This window comes from Phasianus colchicus, chromosome 4 (genome assembly GCF_987193195.1).
Source record: "Phasianus colchicus chromosome 4, bPhaCol1.hap1.1, whole genome shotgun sequence".
In the NCBI taxonomy this organism is placed as follows: Eukaryota; Metazoa; Chordata; class Aves; order Galliformes; family Phasianidae; genus Phasianus; species Phasianus colchicus.
In genome coordinates, this window is record NC_143439.1 from 58,267,120 (window position 1) to 58,289,768 (window position 22,649).

A 22,649-nucleotide genomic window follows, 5' to 3' on the forward strand; every position below is an offset into this window, starting at 1 on the left:
CTTCCTTTTTCATGAAAGGACCTAGCAGAAAATTAACCGCAAGGTTTTGTTTGAAACAAAAGACTCCTTGTGGTGGCAAACAAAATCAGGGCACAAGTCACAAGAAACAGCATTGTACCAAAAACACTACACAAAGGCGATGCAGCAATTTCTGACGGACTGCAAGGAAATCCAAGGTTTGCCTAACTTTTGAGTTTTGCAAGATTCTTAAAGAGATCGTGCATTATAGCTGCTGCCTCTGTACTGTGCTGCTCAGCCTGGAGGTTAAGAACCTAAAAACAGACGGATTACTAATACAAAAGCTATTGAGTTATGTGCAACTTTTCAGTTTCACTTCTACAAAGTATTCTCAATTCCTGTTTCTCAGATATGCAACCTGAGAAAGATGACTTTAATCACTGCAGTACAGTAGTTTAATATCTAAATAGATTACTGCAAAACACCTTACAGTGATATTCACCAACGAAGATTACTGTGTTCCTGCATTACTGTTTTGATTTTACTGGGACTTTATCCTTAGATTTCTCCTAAAATGCAACTTTGCTTCTGAGACACTGACACTCATGCAGCCTCACGAGCTCAATGACTCGCGAATGTCATTCACTGTTCCATTTCCACATTATTAAACACTTACATGCTGATACTTCCCATCTGCATTTAGTGAGTATACATTTTTGTTCTCTCCAGCCCTTCCTACTAGGAATTCAGTAGATTGCTTATGGAATTCTGAAAGCATCTCTTGCATTTCCTCCCTTAAAACAGATCTTTCTTACATAATATTCAGTATATTTCTAACCAACTTGCACTGAATATTCTTTTACATTTATTTTCCTTCATCTGAAAGGATTACTATTAATTACAATAATCTTTTGCTTAAAGTTTTTCCATATCCTCCCTCTTTCTATTGTAACCCAAAACAAAAAAGCCCAGTTTCAACAAACAAAATGGAAACACCTAAATCCTCCTTTCCCACATGAAAATAGCACCCACAAAATACAACATATCCTTTTACAGAGGATCTGATTAGTTCTCCTACTAGGGGATGCTGCATGGAGAAAACAACCTCCAACTTCAGACTTGTTACCATCTGAAGTCAGGCACTTTCAAGACACACAGCTTGGCCACTGCTGCAGCAAATAAGAATCTTTTCTGATTCTTGGCCAAAGAGACTCCCACATAGCATTACAAGTAGCATCACCAAGTCCCCATCTAACCCCTTGTACTCCTTTCTTTTTATTTTTTTTCCACTCCCTTACACAAATAAAACTAGAGTAAGAGGGAAAATGTGAGCGCATCACATCCACAGCAATGAGCGCACTGGCACATTCCCTCTCAGAGGGTAATATGGAATTACATTTTAGCAAGCATCTTCTGGCACAAAGCCTTAGTAATTTTTCTCCTCTTCCGCAACTATTTCTCTTTATGCATTTTGAAATAGCAGTAATTTTAGAAATAAACATAGAAGGGTTATTAAAATCCTAAAAAAAAAGCCACAAAGCAATTGAGCTTAGAAGAATAATTGCTGCAGTATTTTATATAGAGAAATGACAATGATACACCAAAGGTATCTGTTTATCTTCTGTGTGTCCTTTGCCTAGGCAAAACAACAACATCAGGGAAAATGGAAAAATAACTGTGTTTATATTTTCACATTATTTACTTCACTTGTATGGCAAACCCCTTCTCTCCTAATACTTATCTCTTTTGTCCATTTGGATTGCAAAGTTTGGGCATGGATTTTTTGCCACTTGACTGCAGAAAACTTTGATCTCCTTGAATCCCACTCCAAAGGCACTACTGCAATAAATGTGAGCACTGATACCAAAATGTAGGGTTTTGCAAAGCGTGCTATTTCTTATGATTTTTATCCATAGCTTAGGACCATGACCACAGTGGATGTACTACAGATGACAGGCTCTCATCAGGCTGCTTCCCCAGTCCCTAAAATATGATGGTACAATGAACATATTCTTTCTAGATTCAATGAAAGTTCAGATTTTCATGTCCCCAACATACATATTATTGTCTCCCAAAAGTTATTGTTTCTGAGAATTATCCCAATGAACCATGCTTTCAGTATGAAGTGAACAATGAGATATTCTTTTAGGTTCAATCTAGATTAAATCAGACATATTCTTCTGTATTTATTAAAATACTGTACACGTTTGTATTATAGCCATCAGAACACTTGATGCTTACAGATCAAGTGGCCTAACTATACACATTATATATATTTAATTAGAGATATATTTATAAATACAGTTTTTATATAGTGTTATAAAAATGTATTTAACATACATATTTACTTAATTAGTATATGTGTTCAGAGAATTGAACGTGGAGGGAGACTCTGCAAAAGGCCAGACACTTGTAGTTAAATATGATTAACAACAGCAAAATAGAGATTATACTTCCTGCTTTCCTTCCTGATCTTGTTCAAAGAATAAGTCATACAGACATAATCTTTGTATTCTTAACTCTGTAATGACGGATATCCTCCCTAGCCAAAAACTTTGCAAGATTTCATAGGCAACAATGAACTTTACGATATCAAGTAAAATAAAATGCTGTTTGCACTTCACAGTTCTGACGCACACAATGGGAAAGTGAAGCAATGAAGCCTTTTTCATTAATATGTATTTGTAACCTAAAGAAATCCATCAATTATAGCTGAATTTTTCAAAAGCACAGAGTAACAGAGGTAGGCGCCTAATTCCCATTACATTTCATCAGATTTGGGTGCCTAAACACTATTTAGATTGTTCAAGAAGTCACATGTTTACAGATTTTTAAGGCTGAAAGAGATCATTATGACCATTCAAGTTTGGCATTTGTAACAGAGTACAGATTCTCATTCAGAATTTCTTATATTCATAAATTTAATAACTTCTGTTTAAAGTAAAATATTTTTCTTAAAAGCACCATCAGCCTTAAGCATCTCCGAGTGATAGAAAGCCCCTTGATGCAGTGACTGAATAGTGAATTATCACAGAATCATAGAATGGCTTAGGTTGGAAGGGACCCTGAAGATCTAGTCCCCTGCCATGGACAGGATTGCCAATTACACTAATAAGTCTCAATAGCCATTTAAAAATGCATTAGAACTATAAAAGAGGTAGCCTTTAATGGTGAAAAACACTCTAAAACTCTCACACTTGGACACCTGCTACAAAAAGAATCTAAGATTGAATTGTCCATTAAAGACATACTCAAGTAACTCTGATTCCAAAGCATCAGAGAGGTTGTAAAAAATCCTTTTAACAGCTTGAGCTGAAACAGATAAATAATTATATATAATTTATAAAAACATAAATCAGCTTTCCTTCGGTTCATTTCATTAATTTAAATAATGAAAACTGTAAACAGTAAGTACACATTAAGTGAGGTGGAAAGTATCCACTATTTAAAAAAAGGAAAGCTAGTTAAAATCATTTTCATCTACAAATGTTCAGTCTCAAGATGGTTGATGGTAAAAACGTTGCTGCTCTTTTCTTTTTTATGAAGGACAGGCGTTACTGATCCTCCTTGTAGTGACTACAACACTGATTTTCTCAAATGTGAGTCTCTATGCATCATCAATTCTCCTTTTCCACATTCCTCTGTCCATGGAACCAATTAAAGGGATACTGCGAATCATTCATTTGAACTCACTTTGGCAGAGAAAAATGAAATCTGCAACTTATTTCACAAGTGTTCAAATTGTGATTCTCCTTACCACATACATAGAGAAAGCCCTTCAATTACTGCAAAGAAAGAAAGGTTGTGACAGAGCCTGAAACAGCTGGAGCTTCCCTGAAGCTGATCTTTGTGTTTCTATTTTCTAGCTGTAAATAGGTGTAGTTTAGATGCTTCAGCCTCACGCAGCTCCAGACAGTCTATCTGACTGCACCTTAGACTATCCAAATGCACTGCAGGAAGGTTAGGCATCCAACAAAAGGCTCTGAATCAAATTTGAGAGGGCATACCTAAAAATTTGGTGGGTAACAACACCTGTCTTTTAGAAATTTTTTCTCATTTACTAAAGCTTGTATGTAATATTGCAGCTTTTACAAAGGACAGCTGTTACACTGAATGCTAGCTTTCAAACATCAGTGGAAATCTCATCAACATTAATAACAAACCAAAGTATTTCTCAGTGCACAGTGTAGCTCTGTGGTAAGGCTTTCAGGATAGTCTGGCACCACAGACATGCATTTTTCCAGTGTCACCAATAAAAGCAAAGACTTTTTTTTCAAGATATTCCATATTCCACTTGCATGCAGTACTATAAAAGGAGAAGCTCACCATTCTAAGCATTAAACATTTAAAAAAAAATATGAGTAACTTCCCTGAAAATATATCAGTTTCTCAAAAGATTAATTAATGTTTAATACCTTCCCACCCGATGCTTCATTATAAATCAGGAGAAAATCACATTGGAATAAACAGTGTCACAAAAGGAAATCATATTTTCCATTTTGTATCCATTTGCACAAGTGTAATTGATGGTGCAGAAGGCGAAGGCAATAAAATAAAAGAAAGAAGTTCCACAGAACCACAAACCTAAAGTACCTATTCTGTTTGTATTTTTCACAAATTGGTTTCCACTGCTAACATTCAGACCCATCATTACCCAATAGTTAAAAGTGAGAAAAACGTAGTTGCATTGTGTACATGAGATTCAACTTTTTCTGATCTTGTGAATCTCTGGCATTATAGCTCTAATTTTTCCCAATGTAGAAAACATTTGTGTGCAAAATCCCTGATTTATTATTGACTTAGATGGATTACCAAGCTCTGCTTCCTTCTTTAGCCTTGAACAAAGGCTAAAGTTCATGCCTTCACTGAGTAGCAGATGTTCACGAAGTTTGACCTACTGGGAGAGGAACGTGAACATGAACTCTAACTTCAGCGTATTTTACAGTTAGAAACATATCTGACAAAGCCACTTAAGAAAAGAAATATTAGACCACATAAGTGTAATAAAAAGTATATAGATCACCCTTTATCTACACGATGCATTTCTCGACTTCTTATTTTTTTCTAATTCTCATTCCAGTGTGCTAGTTTTTTTGCAAAGCTTTGGCGAATGTTATTCTCGTGTGCTTGAGAACAAAAAAGAATAGTGCATCCTTAAGTATTTCAGATTTCAAATAAGCTAGAAATAATGAAAGGCTGTTGCAAGATTAGCTGTTGCCATTCAGCTCTGAAAAATGGCAACAGTCCCATCAGTGTTAAAGACTAGAGGCAAGTAATTCAATAACAGAATATAATAGCATAATTTTGTACCAACATGTCAGATTTAAACTAAGCTAGAGATAATTAGAAACTGTTATAAGATTAGCACTTACCATTTAACATCAGAAGATTGTCAGTCCCTGGATGTGGATAACTCAAGCGACCTTAAAAGAAAGCAAAAAGCAAAGAATAAAACAAAGCAAACGCAGAGGTATTAATTATTACGCTAGAAAATGATAATTCCACAAAGAAATGAAATATCACTTCTTAGAATTTAAATATAAACTCTATTTCCAGTTTGCCTAAGGGAAATAAAGAGCTAATATTTAACTCCAAGCACATTAACCAACAATACCCTTGACCCAAGTTAAAGCTGACAAGAACAGACTTCTTAACCTTAATTCTCTGGTCATAAGATCTGCAGTGCGCTTTGGGATCAGCTCCAATAGGATAAAGCCACTTTTTGTTTCATGACACCCAGAAATAGTGCTGACTGCTTTAGTCTTCTCCTTCATACTGGTTGTGAATAACTGTACTACGCACATTGCTTAACAGAGTGGCACTTCTACAGTTTAGTGCCTCTCCAATGAATCGATGTAAGAAAAAACATGTCAACATGAATTAATATTAAGGCATTAAAAACGTATTAACCAATTTATGATTGCATCTTGGTGCTTTGCATATAAAAATCATATGTAAGTTTTTTTAGTAAGTCTGGCAAAACTAGTGTACTGGCTTACCTGCAGAATTAAAAAAAATAATAATATGATACATCACATTTTCCCTCAAACACCCATCAAATGAAAATTATGCAAAACCTCACATCCTGACATTAGAACTTTCCAAGTATTGCATTTTGCTATATTTGTAGTATGTTGTATTTCTATAGTTAAATGTCTGCTTTAAAATGCACAGTCGAAGTGTCTCTTCACTACCAATTCCTTTTTATTAAAGATGACTTTTTCTGTTTACAGGAAGCTGCAAACATACCAGTAGTGCACACTGACCTAGAGAGAAACAATAAGCTGCTGTGTTTAGAAGTGTGCTTTTAAATGAAAAAAAAAACCCAACTCCATATTTTCCTGTATCTTGCTATGAAAATGTACTTGCTTGTATATAATCCTTAAATATATATACATATATTTTTAATCTTTTTGAGTAAACTAGAACATTTGCATGTTTAGAACTGAGACAGATTTAAAGGGGAATATATATGCAGATGGCTAGCAAATATTAGTAGGATGCTGTAGGTAATCATACTTTAATAAGGCTAATGCTTTCTGAAAAGAAACATCGCAAAACAAGGAGAATGGAAATCAAAGCAGTAATCTATGTGTTAAACTTGTCTAACAATCTAAATCATACATTTCGTTCTTCCCTCTATTGGCAATTTCTTGAGATAGTATTTGGGGTCCAAAAGGACACTTGAGGATTAAATAAATAATCCTTTTGCAGAAAAAAAAATGAGGTAATAGTGCTTAAATTTTGCTTTTCCCCCTTGAAAAACAAACATGAGAATTTTATATCCAAAAATATAGAAAAAGTAGTGATAATTATGAACTCTTCCACACAAAACATCAAGATTAAAACCCCCAAAATTATACAGTTACTCTCTTCCAACAGATTCCATTAATATTAGAATGTACATTAATGGAGCAGCTGAAGATAGGTAACATCGATCTCAGCCTATTTGTTTTACAATTTGGAAAGCATAGGTTGATGCCATCTGGAAGAGCTCTACTGCCTTCTCTAACTTCTTCTGAACTTTTAACAGGCTTAGGCAAGATATTAAATAAAATCAGTAATGTTTCTGGAACAGTAAATACTCCATGCCTCTAGAAATGCATGCTGGTGTTAACGAGAAACGTAGAGAGAAGAACGCTTCCTTAAATTGCAAGCAAGGAGCTGCCACTGGTTTGCTCAGCCTGGTTTTTAAGAAGTCACCTTGCTTTTCTTCTTAGTTGGTCTCTAAAATTAATACTCATTTGGCTGACAGCAAGAATTTACTGTCACCAGCCTCTTTATATGTAGAAGTATTTGCAACAAACACTGTGAGTGATTTCTTGATGTAGAACAACCATAGAAATTACGAGAAATGATCATCTCTTGTTGAATCTGCTTGAGTCTCCACTGACATTCTTTTTGTTCTTTATATAAATAGCTTTTCATTTTCTCATTTAGTGAAGGAGACAAAGGATACAAACCCTAATTACAACGGGAAAAAAAAGGTAGGATTTAAGGCTTATCATGAAAGAGAACCCCACCAGTACCAATATCTACACAGGAAAGCTGTTTTAGAAGATTCATTCTGGGTTTACCACTCAATTTTTGCATTCTTTACACTTTTTTTTCCCCTCTAACTCCACGAATAAGCTGCACCTGTAACATAAGGTGCAAACTGAGAAAGCTGAAATAATAAAGTGCTTCTCAAGAAGCAATGGGCAGAGCTGCACTAAGGAGTGCTCTGTTTGAATCTACTGGGCCCACTACTCCTGTGTCAAGCTTATGAATCAAACACAAAGAAACCACATCTTGCTGTTCTGAAGATGAATTTGCTAACTCAGATAATAATTTGAACATTAGAAGAGGAAAATAAGTAACACATTTTGCGCAAGTACTGCTGCACTGATATCTGTTTTTAGTCTTAGTCAAATAGTTATTTCAATGAAATCGCATTTTGTGATTTAAATATAGATACAACATTCTGGTGAACCTAATACCTGCATTTTATTACCTTTGTGTAGTACTTGGGCTTTACAATCTTGAAAATATTTTTAAGGTTTTCTCACTTTTTCAAAACATAACCACTGCTGTTTGTCATGTTAACTTCAGTTCTTCTTCCTCAGCCTAATCAGGGGAAGTAAAATGCAGTGTTTCTAGAGAGTTCACTTGAGTTTAATGGTATGAATAAACTCAGAAAATTTCCCATGTGGAATTCGGTGAGAGATCAGACCCATACAGAGTTCAGACAACTCCAATCTGTTTTAAAATAGCGTAGAATGGATGCATACAATATTAAATCTCATGTAAAATATCAATATATAAAATAGAGAACAAGGGCACATCACCTTATATCAATTTACTTAGCTATCATGTTTTAGTTCCTACTCATCTCTTCCCACTGAATGCTGTTTAATGCTGTTAAATTGCCCTCACCACAAATCCCATCTATTCCCTTCTTACCTCAATGTCAGTAAACATGAACTCTATGATCATTCAGTGCTTATTCTAGTTGTTCCAGTGGTTTCTACTTGCTTAAAAATGATTTCAATTAGATAGAAAGATGCTACACTAGTTTAAAATAACAACTACAAATTAGCAACATAATTATCTACTAATAAATAATAGATGTATTTAATTCCTGAGAAATGAAAATCACTTCACTGACTGCCTACAGAACAGAGCTCTACAGCACTCACAATTAGTACCATACTGCCACTTGAAAAAAATACAGTGGCTAGTATTATAGTACTCTATCACAAATTGTCATATTGAAGAAAATTTCTCTATGAAAGCCTGAGTCTAGGAACTTCAGCACATCTTCACTAATTATTCTCCTGTACCACAGCTAAATTCAGAATAGCACTGCTGAGGAGAAGCAGGTATTTTTGACATTTCTTATGTAATTAATGTGCCATTAAATTCAATCCCCTCTTCCACATCTACACCAGTAATGTTAACGTAACTGGTTGGTATGTATATCTCACAACATTTTCTTCCATAAGGAGGGAAAAAAACAAGCTTGCAAATTAGTTTTAGCAGGCCAATTTATCCACTACATCCAATTAAAACTCTTGATAATAAAAATGACAAAGAAAGAGTAACAAATGTGCCTTTGGTTACATGTCTGTAAGCACATGTTACTAATACGATGTTTTTTCTCCAGGCTTCTTCTGAGCATCCAGATACAGTTGCTCTTGCTGTTCATTTTAAGATAAATTCATATCTGCTACTGGAAATGCACACTTTCTGTAGGACTCCCCAAATATTAAAACATTTGGGTTAGACCTAAATTTACAGTGACCACTTGAAACACTGCTGGCTCACAGCTTCACAACTTTGATGTTTCATTGTCTGCATCCCTCTCCTTTTTTTCCCCGAGTCTCAAATGATTGAACGAAGAGATAAGAATCACAAATTCCTTCCCCACTTTCCTTCTTTCAGTATACATCTTGATTAGAAGAGAAAAATCTTCCGTGTTAAGCTTCTCCCACACTACTTTAGCAGACAGAATGGCTGAGTTTCAGCAGTTTCAGAAAGCTCCGTTTGTGTATCAGCATAGATAAGACAACAGCACAAAGCCATGTTTGGACAACACCTAGTTACAGAAAGCCTAGCTACTACACTTTCACATGCTTGTGTAAGAATTATGTAAGCCTGAATGAGGCCAAATGTGCTGTCTGTGACAGTCCATGTGTTTAGGCAAATGAGTCTATCAGACTTAAAATAGGAGGATTTTTTTCCTCCCCAGTTTCTAAGAAAGAAACCTACAGAAAACATTCTGAATGTATGATTTCAAAACCTCTTCTAGGACAAAAAGAGAATTTTCCCCTTCTCAACTTTTCATTCTGCCTCAGAAACCCTTTTTGGTGTATGATTTGAATTACCCCAGGATAGAACTGCATAACTTCAAGTCTTACTGCTTTCTAATAGAAAATATAAAACAAAATTATTTGAAAACAAGAGTTGTCAGATCCAAAGAAAATGTTCTCTACTACACTGTTCAGTCACTGCTGCCTTTTCTTTATACTTCACTGGGCATCCTCCAGCAGGTTGCTTTTAAAAGAAGCACACAGAACAGCTGAAAAGCTTCACTGAATTAATTGAATGGGAAAATAAAAATAGGAAAGAGCAACATATGTGCATCAAGTTATTTTCCACAAGTCAATTAGTATTTTATTATTAGTTTTATTACTAGCTATATAAGATGGTATTATTTCAGTTCCCCCCAAAATCTATTTTTTTCCCCTCTTCCCCTCACCAAAAAAGCAGGAAGAAAACTTCAACTCCTTTTTCCTATAAACAAACTTCATATTTGTTCTTGTTATTTCTATTAGCATGACTAATTGAAGTTCTGTACTCTCTTGTATCCAGCTTGCAGAGCTGTAAGAGAGCTGTTAGAAAAAAAAAAATAACTGTAAATGGAGTAAAGTATCAGTACTCCTGCCTTACTAAAGAGCAGCTTTCATAATGCATCGAAATCACCATCACCTTCAATAGAAAAGTGCTTAAAACAGTAGATAATAAATACCATAAAATCACCTGCTTCACAATTTGGATACATATTCCATGCAAAATATAACTAGTTCTTTTACATTTTTTCCATAATTTGTTTTAGACCAAACATTTTGGCGTTTCTGTTTCTGAATAAAAGCTTCCTACATCAGGAAAGACTCGCGTTTGGGGGGAGCTTGAAAAAAATACAAGTACACAAGAGTTCTATCTCTGGTCTAACAATATTCTAGTATTTTAGGCCAACTTCCACCCTTCTAAGGGTTAATAAAAGAATAAAAAGGACATTTAGGAACAAAAATGTAAAAAGGAATTAATTTAGCCTTTATTTACTTTGGTTTACGTTCTAATGATTGGAATGGGTAATCAACTATCATTTTATAAAGTGGATTTTAAGAAAACAACTTGGGAAGATTAGTTTTAATAGGATCAATATCTTTGCTGCAACAATTAGTGAATTCAAGCACTTCTTCCCTACTAGAATACCTTGAAATGTCTTACCGAATTCCAAAAATTCTTTATTTTGGTTGTGTTTGTAGTGAGACTAAGCTTCACCTAAGTGAAGCTGAAACTACACATCTGTAAACAACCTTTGGCAGGCATAAGGTTAGCTTTCAGTGAATCATATTTGAAAGAAAGGTTTTTCAAGTTCATGAAAAGCAAGAACTGTGAAATCTGACTTTCTTCTAAAATGAATCTTCAAATGCAAAACTTGGAGCTGTGAGCTAGTAGTACGCGCTGTGTCTGTTCTGCATTGTGCAAAGTCTGAGACAAGATGCTTAGTCATACTCCAGATATTGTAAGCAGCTAAATCTGAAACACGTGCTTAAAATTCCAGGGACTTTCATTTTACTGCTGTGGTCAGATATAAAAGATGCATTGTTTCAGTGTGCTTAGATTGCTGAAAAACGTGTCATAAAAATATTCTCTAGTTATAAAAATATTCTTTACTTACAACAAAATACACTACATATTAGTAAGAATAAAAAGTAATAATATTTTCAATCCTGTGCATTATGCAAGCAGATATGATAGGCTCTTATTTAAATGTCAGATTTGCTGTAGTGAAAAGAAATGCCACAGGGACTGAAATAACAAAATCAGTGTTTCATGGGTTGTAAAAAAAAAAAGAAAGTTACAGTTGCTAGGAGGTTACAGAAATGCCAACTAATGGTGACTAAACATGAGAGGGATAGAGAGTGACTGAGAAGCTATTCTTGGATGTGTTTTCTGCTTCCCGCTGCCAGTCAGTAAAATCAATAAGGAATATTTCCCTTGTCTCACTGCTAATAATGTAACGGTTTTAATTAAAATAATAACTTCCAAAGGAAAAAAAATGCATCTTCGTCAATCTATTTAAATAATAGCACACCATTACTCCATTAAAATTCAGCTGGTGTGTGCATTGTTCTCTGGCACTCAAACAAAAAGAGAAGAAAAGAATTTCCTTTGAATTCATCGCTATCTATGGCTTCCATCTGTTTTAGTTCAAACAGAAAACTTAGCAGAATTTTCACTGGAAGGGTACGATGGTAAAACTGTTAAAAGAAAAATAAGTCTGTCAACTGTAGACTGAAACCATACACTCGTGTCCCTAGAAAGCTCAGAATAACTATGGAACCTTCACTGAGTTTTTCAAAAATGTCTATATATGGACATATCTCACTTCATCTTAAAAGCTTTGTCTTGCCTTATTCTCACTAAAAAAATATTACTGGAAAGATACAGTTTTCACATAGCGTATCATAATGAAATATGCTGAGAAGAATAAAAATAGGGCTTTTGTGTGTTTAGTATGCCTCTGAGAACTCTTCTACATTATAAAACCAAAATGAAAACAAGAGAGAACTGGTAGGGGCACAAAGCAACCACTTCCATTTGTCCCATCAGTGTGCACAGAAGTGAAGAAACAAGTTGATTTTCAGGCACGTGAGAGATGTCACTGGTATATTATAAAAGAGGATACGCATTCTCTAATTCTAGTAACGATCCTGATGGTAGACTTGGGTTCAGATAACAAAGAAAATATTGGTCCTGAGTGTAGTGAATTCGTTACCTTGTCTGTGATGGCATGCATGTGCTTTTAGTGCATAGCTGTTACCACAGGGTTAACATTCACAGGTTTCAACCTCTTTGAGTTACTTCGTAATGTAATAAAAGATGCAGACTGGACAGAAACTGAACTTACTGGTAGAACATAATGATAAAATAATTAAAATGGAATTCTTTCTCTGTAAGTATCATGAAACAAGAAGACAGATTTAAGAACAACTAAGAAAATTTAATTTCAGCTTCCAGTCTAACAGAGGAAAATTAAGCAGCTAACCAAACGCTACGTACTTATTGATGCTTAGCAGAGATTTAGTTTGGAAAGACAAAATGCAACACAAAAGCTTTTGGCTTTACACTATAAATCTTCAACTGTTACAGGCTGTATTACAGATCTTCCAACTGAATACAGATCTTACTAAACAATGAATAGACTCTGTCTTCTGCATTACAGTAACACACACTTTTATGTATAACTTCAATATATATTAAGCTTAGGGACCTCTAGAATTGAAGTATTGATGGGGGTAAATAACTGCATGAATAAAAGTTGTTTTTTTTTTTTTTTAATTGCCTCCAACACTGAGACAGAATTTGGCATAGCAATTCTGAAGTCTTAGATAGTTTTAAAGTTAGACTGTGTCAGTCTTGTTATAGCACCACGAATAAAGCAGTATTTGATAAATCCAAATAAAGCCGTTTGAGCCCAACAGTTCAGTGATAAACCCCTTGTGAGAATAAGTATACAACAACAACTTAATACAATGAGTTACTGTACAATGAACAGAGAAGTTAAAATTGAAGGTCACACATATTCACTATTTCAGCAGAGCCCAGAAGAGTGAGAGGAAACCACGTTCTAAAGTAAAGTGTACTTCTGGACCTCTTAGAACTAACAGAAACCAGACAACTCCACGCATTATCACTGTGTTTTGATTCTTCTCCCACCTCCTTTTGGCTTGCTGCAGCAAATTACTGTGTCTCTTTACAATCTGAGGTAGAACTCCTTGCAGCAAGTAAGTCAATTTCAGATAAACCTAGCTGTGATTTTTTTGGAGAGAGGAAGAAAGTTGGAGTGGAAAGGAAATAATACCCGTGAAGACACTAAAGCTTAAGTTTAAATTTTTAAACATCCATAAATCTGTATTTTCAGGAAAATGCAGATTGAGACTGACCTTCTATTTAACTTGAGAAAATAATTCATATTTTAATACGAACCTAGAAACTAAATTAGCAAGCAGTGTTAATTCAAATCCGCAGAATGGATGACCCTTTTTTCTTTATTTAGCATAATAACATACCTTTAAGTGGATCATGCTCTGCTCTCATAATGTCAATAAGGGAGTTTTCCAAAGAGTGCATATTCAGACTGTCATACATTCTATTTCGATCCTAAAAGAGAACAAAATCCTTAGTAGTGGAATACAAATTCTATACTTTTTTTTTAACAGGAAATTTGATAGGAAGACATAAGTGCCAGCTAAAGACTGTATGCTCAGATACTCTGAAGATGGATAGCAATAAAAAACTTAAGGTATATTAATTTATTAACAGTAAGTTTAACAGCATCCAAATGTAAAACTAGAAATGCACTTCAAAGAACTCCTCTGTATATGCACTTTGATAGACTGTTTCTTTCAGAGGATCTGCTTTAATCAGTTCTAAAGTCCACAGCAGAGCTCAGTTGTTTAATGAAGGAGGCTAATGTCTCAATTTAATTTAATGCAGAAGTTAAATAGTGAGTAAGGTCCCAACCTTACTCAGGGAACTACAGGAGGAGATGGACAGCCACAAATGAAAGAAAGCATTTTCTTGGTGCTTCGCTAAGTATCTCTCCTAGGCACGCACGCCCCTGCTGAGACTGCTCTCCCTGGTTTCTGGGTCATTAACCTGAGACCCTTGGCATGTGAAGACATGGCTTATAAATGGTCAAAGCTAAATGGTTCAAGGTTGGAAAATTAAAGCTAAACTGTGAAAGAAAATGTCACAAAGCTTACTAAAAGATTATCGGCCTTACATAGAACATTTTTCTTTTTGCAAGTGCTAAGATTAATAAGAAAAGTTACCATAATACCTGACAAATATTTTCACTGAATAGAAGTTACTACAATAAATTATAAATATTTTCACCAATTTAATGTTTAACTCAGACATTTTCTCCTGCATTTTTAATGCCTCAAAACTGCAGAGATAGACAAAAAAAAGGATTACTTCAAACTTCCTTGGTCTTTCTGGAATACCTTCAGAGACTGAAAATAGTTTGCGTAAAACCTTAATCTCCTCTACTTGCAAGGCTTCTGGCTGGCCTGTATCACACTTAAGGCACGATTACAGGATTTTATTATTATCTCCTCTCTGGTTGCACTATGGTAACTCTGCGGAGTTACGAACACACCGCACCTATCTCATGACTGTTAAAATTCTTTAATGCTACAGCCAGTACATACATAATAGGATAGAAGGGTTCCGACCCACACTTCCCATGACAGTTCAACAGAGTTGAGATGAATTCAAACTATGCCCTTCAGTAAGAAGGGACTCTTCAATAATAGGGCTGAAAAAAAGCAAGCTTCGAAAGAAATGTTTTCTCTGAGTCAGAAACCATGATCTATGAAGAGCTCTGCAAAACCAGCCATGATCAAACTGAAATGTGACTTTCACCCTTCCTCGAAAGGTTAGTCAATGTGTCATAACATTAGAATGAAGGAGATGCTGTCTTTATAAGCTCTCTCTCCCCTCATGCAACTGCTACGAGTAATGGATTTTTGTAGCTATCACAGAACTAAGACAGTAGGATAAAAAGTCTACTATGTCTATTTGAATACTTTTTTTTTTTATTGAAACCTTAGGATAATTTCAATGATAATCTAAAAGAAAAAGAAAAAAATCACTACATTTCAGCCCCAGACTAAGTGCTACTGACAGTTTGAGGTGATTTGAGTACCAATGAGTCTCTTGTAGTATTTGAGTTCACAGCAACCTCATTTTGGGACTACTAGGCTTTCATTCAGTTCCCCGGTTGTCCTAAGCAGAAGCAGAATTAAGGTGAAATGACTCATCAGCTTTCATGCCCTTGCAGGTTTATTTTTCAATAGCAACCTATAAAAAGAAGCTGCTTACTACAGCAAACCTTATTTCAATGGAAGGTGTGAGCTGTGACAATGCTGCATCTAATCCCTACTGTCCCTCAGCAACAAGTGCTCAGAAGACAACACAGTTTTTAAGGAAGTCTTAAATTCAGCTGACTTCTGTACTTGTACTGTAGGCAGTAAACGCTCTTGCAAAACCCAGTGCTGAGTAAACAGAATGCACACTTCACTACCTTTGTAGCCCATGAGGTAAAAGAACTCATATTTGTAAAACAGACGAAACAACACGTGAAACAGCTCATCTTCGGTACAGGCTCACTCAGGAAAATTCTCATTTTTTGATCATTGCTTTATATACTGAGATAGACGACCATCTGGTGGTGCCCAGTCGCAGAATAAGGCAACAGACATGAACTGGAAAACAAGAGGAAGCACTTCCATGCTGCACAGGTGACAGAGCACGGGCTGCCTAGAGGCTGCAGCATCTCCTCCTTAGGGGATCCCCAAATGCTGCCTGGATGTGGGCCTGGGAACCCAGCTCTGAGTGTCCCTGCTTGGGCAGGGGTTGGGCCAGGTCTGATGGATGCAGACATTGCCGCCAGCCTCAGACACTCTGTGACTATGTAAAGTGTCACTAATGGTTGTACTTCAGCCTTGCTTTGGAGAAGCTTTTAAGCAAGGACTCTGATATCATTAATACCAGCTCACTTGCTTATAGATCCTGGAGAAAAGGAAAACTAAAGAACAGCAAGTTTGTGGCATGGTTTAATATAGCTTCACCTTCGCATCATTCCATTTTGCAACTTCTTTATTCCTAAATTGAAAGGTCTCGCGCTGCTGGAAGCAGAAGAAATAAGTTTCCCCCATTCACTTTATACTGCAGGCATTTCATTTCTCTGAAGCTAATAATAGTTATTTGAATTGTATTACTTTGTTTCTGGCAGTGAAAACATAATACAGCCATGCACTGTACAATATAAAAATGTTGTGAATGCGCTGAAGTAGAATTTAAATACAGGCAATACAGGCATTATACTCTGCTACCTCACTACTACCATCATGCTTGTCCTTGGGTAACATCTAGGTGGTAAACGCTTCAAACTTTTAAGATGTATTCCAGCTCAAAACAATCAACTATTTCATATAAAACAATGCTGTCTGAAATGCTACTATCTCAGAAGGAGCGAGATGTCCTTCAAGGAAAAAGTTACTTTCAAATCTTTGGGCAATTAAGGCTTTATAACGCTTAACTGCTACTTCACATTCCCCAAACACGTGTATTATATTTTTAAAGAACACAAGTATAATCTATGCAAATATGAAGCTTCCATTTCAAGGCAGAACTTAAAAGTATGTCAATAATGTAGGTCACATCCGCAACGGTTTTCTAGAAAGTTCTGCTGCAAAAAAATGCCTACAATGCTGCGAAGGGGAACAAAACTATTACAGCATGCTCAGCTCCATCAGAAAACTTGCACTGTGATTTTCATTAATCTCTGTGACAAGCATGAAAACTAATCTCCTGTACATATGAAAGTAGAACTACTTCCGTATTGTTTTAAAGGTCTTTCCCGGCTGTTTTTGAAGATAGATTACTTCTTATCCACCTTCTTGAAATAATGAAACTAGAAGATTTATTAATATAAAGGCACTGATACCTAACCTAACTGCATGTTAATACACATACACACATATTTCTAAGCTATCCTGACGAAGAAGTCTCTTTTTTTCCCCAGTGATGAGTTCCTGTAGAATATTTTGCACTTCCCTCACCTCTGTGGCATCAATCCTGCGCTAAGCAGCAAATAAACCGTGGCTGTGTCAGAAGGTCCATGCCTCAGTGGAATGTCACAGCATAACACTAGTTTTTCCTAGAGCTGATAAAGTTAACTACTCCCAAGCACTGCATATTCTCACTCTAGTTTCATCTCCTCGTAACTGTAGAAAGATTTGACCTACCTTTCCAATTATACAATCAAATCTGCGTGCACGCATGGAAGAACTGAAAAGGTGTTCTAAAGATTCAGAGATACGTTAGAAATCGTCACCTCAGAAGTTAAGACTCAGTAAACAAATTTACAGAAAAGTGGTACTTATTTTCTATATGTACAGAATTATGCAATATAGGGAAAGCATGAAGTATCCTATCCAGAGGATGCAGTCAGCCCTAGGACTCTCTCATAGTGTCATGCAAAACATAGATTTCAGAAGTACTCCCCTCAAACATCGAAATGTGGAATAAAAGGCAAGAAGTCGGCTTTCTCTGAAGAGCCACTTTCATCACTGAGCTGTTGAATAAATCATTTTTCTTAGTACAAAGTATTTAGGACTTTATATATATCCACACAATTTATGCAAAGACTATTCAGTTAGAGCATTTGCAGAGCCTCAGTGCAGTCACCTCTCAAAGCTTTATATTGTCACTTATACATAAAGTAAATACAGACGTGGTCAGAAACTATTAAATTACAAATACGATTTTGCTAATCCTTACCACAAACTCTAAAAATAGATGCTCATAGTTAAGCAGCTAAATACCTCTGAATTTCAGGCACATTTGTTAAAGTACTGATCTGTAAGAGATCCTGAGGTAAAAAATAGGAATTCTGACATCGGTCGTGAATTCAGTAAATGCTAATATCTTTACAATATGTTACTTTGCGTGTCCCTTCACATTCTGAATAAATGTAGCACTATCCGACAGGGCTAAAAACAACTTACAAGTCATAAAGCTGCTAGTCAGGTTAGAGTACAGCCTTGGCAGCTACAAGAGACTCTGTATCTTCGACCTTGATGATTTAAAAGCTCAATTAAAAAAAACCAACCAACCAACCTTCTTCTTTATCATTTCCCAAAGTGAAATTTAACACGCTTCCATTTTTATTTTTGCCTTAAAAATGATCTGAATAAAAATATGTTCTAAGACTAGAATGTAGCAGCTAATTTAGTAGTAAAGTACCCACAGATTAAAAAAGTAAATGAATGTAGTCTATTGCTCAGTGTTAACATTAGGAGTAATAATATAACAATTCAGTATAATACATACTTTAAGATGTTATCATTTACTAACATCCAAGCTTTGAGTCATTCTCTGTTTAGTGAGGACATACTATAATCATAAGCCCATTGCTGAATCTCTGAATATCATAAATGAGAAATCCAGTACTAAAACGTAAGACTTACTGCAGTTTTTGCTCTACAAAAAAAGGAAGGTGAAAGCTTTGAAACAGACACATGAAATTGCTTGGGTACTTTACACAGTGTCATTAGTGGTAACAATGAACTGTAATGTCTTGTAGACATCTGAGAACAGTCATCTTGACAATGTAAGAATTTTGAAGTTAAAATGACAAAAATCAGCTGTATGAGCTAGCTAAATAAGACCTAAAATACACCAAGAACAGTTCTTGTGGCAAAAACATGCCTACTTTGCAGATATGTTTTTAAAAACAACAACAGAAAAATCCCAACAGCATTTTACTGCATCCACAAGGGAATACTTCAGCTCAAGAATATACATTCATGCATTGGCAGCAAACCAGACACATTATGGACATGATTAAGAGCTTGGCAAGACTGACTTACGAGGCAAGACCAGAAGGTTTGTGTATGAATAGCTTGGACAACATAACTAGAAGATCATTATATAAGACATTTGAAGGGGAAGCTTTTATCCAGAATTACTGGAAAATCTCCTTCAGCTCACTGCTCCCAAAAATATCTGGTGGCTGCTCCATCTCTGGAGACATCCAAGGTCAGGCTGGAAGAAGCTCTGAGTGACCTGATCCAGCTGTGGGTGCCTCCATTCATTAGAAAGTTGGACTAGATGACCATTTGAAGTCCTTTCCAACTAAATTCTATGATTCTGTATCTATGCAGTCTTGAGTACTGGAATATAAACGTATCAGAACATACAGTAAATGTGCTTTTGGACAGGTCTTAAGTGAGAACACTCATTTTAACTTTAGAAAACTGTGCTTTGGCACAATGAACAAGGCTAGATATGCTACTTAGTAAACCAACGACATATATGCCATCATAGCTGCTAAATAAAAAGTTCAATCTTCCTAATTCCAATTTTTGCAGTAATTGAATGAACTAAGTAAGCAGTTCAATAACTAAAATAAATTTTAATAAGAATTCTTAGGTCAGAAAAAGACGGAAAAACATGCACACGTTTACGTTACACACACGTAAAACATTCAGTGAATTCATTCCTTCGATTATCCATGTAGTCACCAGCATTGTTTATTCAAAAGTACCAAACCTGAAGTTACAAGCCTGTCAGTAGACTACTCCCTCCAATTAGGGATATCCTCAGTATTGTCCCCAAAACGCAAAAATCTGGTTTTGTGCATAAGCTTTAGTGATATTTAATCATATCCAGGCACTCAATCTATTGCATCAGAAATCCCAGAGGCACTGTTTTGTTGCAGGTGTTGCCTTAGTAAGAATAAACCAGAAAAGCCTGGTTTATGAGCGTTCAGACAATCACACTCATCTGTAGACTAAGATAACTTCACTGGTAGATACTTTCAAGGCCTTCCACATTTAACCAGAGCAGCAAAACACTCAGCAGCACTTCTGAACAAACTGACCACACATTTAGGAGTATAAATATGACAATTAAGAACCTAAAATGAAAAAGTTATTCTTCAGCTAGAATTGGCTGGTATGTGTATCATCCGGATGTCAATTAAGACATGAATACACCTTCAATATACCATCTTAAATTGATATACTCAGAGAATCTGAAATTTTCTGAGCGGAGGTGACTGTAAGACAGAAGCAATGTGACAACAGCTGAAATTAACATCTAAAACTAACACCTGCTGGGAGGTACAATTTTAAAATTCATTTTACTTCAGAAGGGTTTTGTTTTCTTTGGAACTTCAGCAAACTTCAAAACAAATAGAAAAAGTAAAATCTGCGTTTTTGAGAGACTGTGCCTCACCACACAACCCCCAGCTGGAGAGCTGCGCTCAAACACAGAAGTTCAGCTTTTAGGACCATGAACATTACATGTACTGTTTGTTTGAACAAACAGGAAGGACAAATCAAGGTGAAAAACACCCAGACATGCCATGTATTTCCTGAATTCAAAAGAAACACAAACTAAACTCGTATTCATTTCAGTTAAACAGTGTGTTTTTTTTTTTATTACTAGAATGAAAATTCTTATTGAACTCGCTGTAGCTTTTAATAAGCTTACTTTCAAGATATTGAGAAACATTAAACTTGTATCAAAAGAGATTTAGTACACAATTTTATATTTATACATGCACACACATATATATTTAGAGATGGTTCATTATTTTCCTCGTCCAATAAATGTAAATAGGAAAAAAGCGCACACACAACTCTGGCTTCCGTGGTTATGTTTCAGCCATGGGAATGCCCAAAGCATGTATTTAGGAAAAATCAGTACTAGGGATTACAAATGTATTTCTAAACTTCATATCCCACGTTCAATTGTGGCTTTCTTTCTTTTTTTTGATACTGTCTATCAGAGAATAAAGCACGCGTACCGCAAGACTGAACTGGAATTCAGGACTGTATGCAGTCAGTGGTAACAGGTATGTTCTTCTAGAGAATTAGGTTATCTAAAAAAGGAGCCTGGGTTCTCTTTAAGGAGATAGAAGTAGGTTACTGCATTAAAATGACTAAGTTAGATAGTGTGACATGTACTTCTAATTGTTCCCCAGTGATTCCAGCGCAAGGCAATAATCCCTTTCCTATGTGGAGTACCTGTAATGGTACAAGCAGTGTGACAGAGCTAAAACTTGTAGACACAATTTCACCCGTGAGAGAGCTTTAGTCAACGCATTTTGTTATCTTAACATCTTAAGGGGGAGGGGAAGCTTCTTACAGAAAGTCACAAAAGATGACCGTTGATTTATACGTGACCAAGTTAAGGCAGTGTTGTCATGATATTTTAACTACCTCTATTCTAAAAAACACAAAAACAAACTAAAATTGCCAACATGCCCTCATAATGGCCCTAACCAAAAGCAGCTTTACTGTAACTAGTAGGACCACATTCCCATACTGGGAATTCCTCCCCCATCAACACGAACACCAAGGAAGTTCGAAAGGGATAAGCTTTGAATTTTTATACAATTTCTGTGCTGCTCATCTCACTGACACTGAACATCAAACTTTGCAAAATTAGAAAACTTTCACAAATGCTTAGCAGAACATGAGTGATCTGCAGAAAGTCTATCTGCGGGAGCACTGGCTTTTCTACATCTTCAACTGCTAAGCTTGAGCTAACCTAAAAGCTTTAAAACAGCTAGCTGAAGTTTGGAGGAGTGGTGCTTTACCCCCTGCCATGCAAAATGATGATTGCAATTAAAACACTGATGTGTGGTCACATGGAAAAGTATTCTGCAAAGCTGAGAATGATGCAGTATGTGTTGAACGGGCCTGTAAGGCTGCAGTCACTCTGTGAAAGCTCAAAAGTAACAGGAAACTTGTACACACATGTAAGTGCTCTGCCATAAGACTTTCAAAATGCCTCAAATTTAATGACTTGTTTTTGAGTGTCTTCAGAAACAGCTACTGTACCTTTAAGAATCCTCAATCGAAATACCTCAGCCTTTTATGGAAGGAGACAAGCACAGTACAAATTAACAAGATGGGTGTTTGACAGCACCACAATTGCCAACACAAGTCCTGATGAAAAGAAGCACGAGCTCTAAACTCTATTTAACTTCTCATTGTGACTTCTAAAATTTAGCAGTCATTACAAGGAATCAACCATAACAATAGTATAAAAACTGAAAAATAAGAACACCAATTCAATGTAGCAAAATAATTTATGGAAGCATCTAATGTTTCCACAATAGCAGTAGGAAGCCTTCAAATAGGAGTATTTTTACTGATTTCTGCAGCTATGACTTCATACACGCAAGAGATTGACAGATGTAAAACATAAGTACAGTCAGGCAAGCAGGCCTATCTAATTGGTGGCTCTGGTGTTCTCAGATGAGAGGAATAATGAAGTGCACCCATCAGCTCCCTCCCCCCAAAACACAAAAACCTAATAAATTTATGTTTCTA

General features: G+C 35.8%; 1 protein-coding gene across 3 annotated transcripts in view; it reads right to left on the reverse strand.

Moving 5' to 3' along the window:
• Positions 1-22,649, reverse strand: part of CPEB2 (cytoplasmic polyadenylation element binding protein 2) — a 51,377-nt gene that overhangs the window by 22,928 nt on the left and 5,800 nt on the right. For all 3 annotated transcript variants that reach the window (XM_031588391.2, XM_090139659.1, XM_090139660.1), the window contains exons 3-4: positions 13,800-13,890; positions 5,331-5,381 (exon numbers count right to left, since the gene is read on the reverse strand). In XM_031588391.2, coding sequence (XP_031444251.1) covers positions 5,331-5,381; positions 13,800-13,890 — 142 coding nt within the window. The remainder of the gene's footprint in view (positions 1-5,330; positions 5,382-13,799; positions 13,891-22,649) is intronic.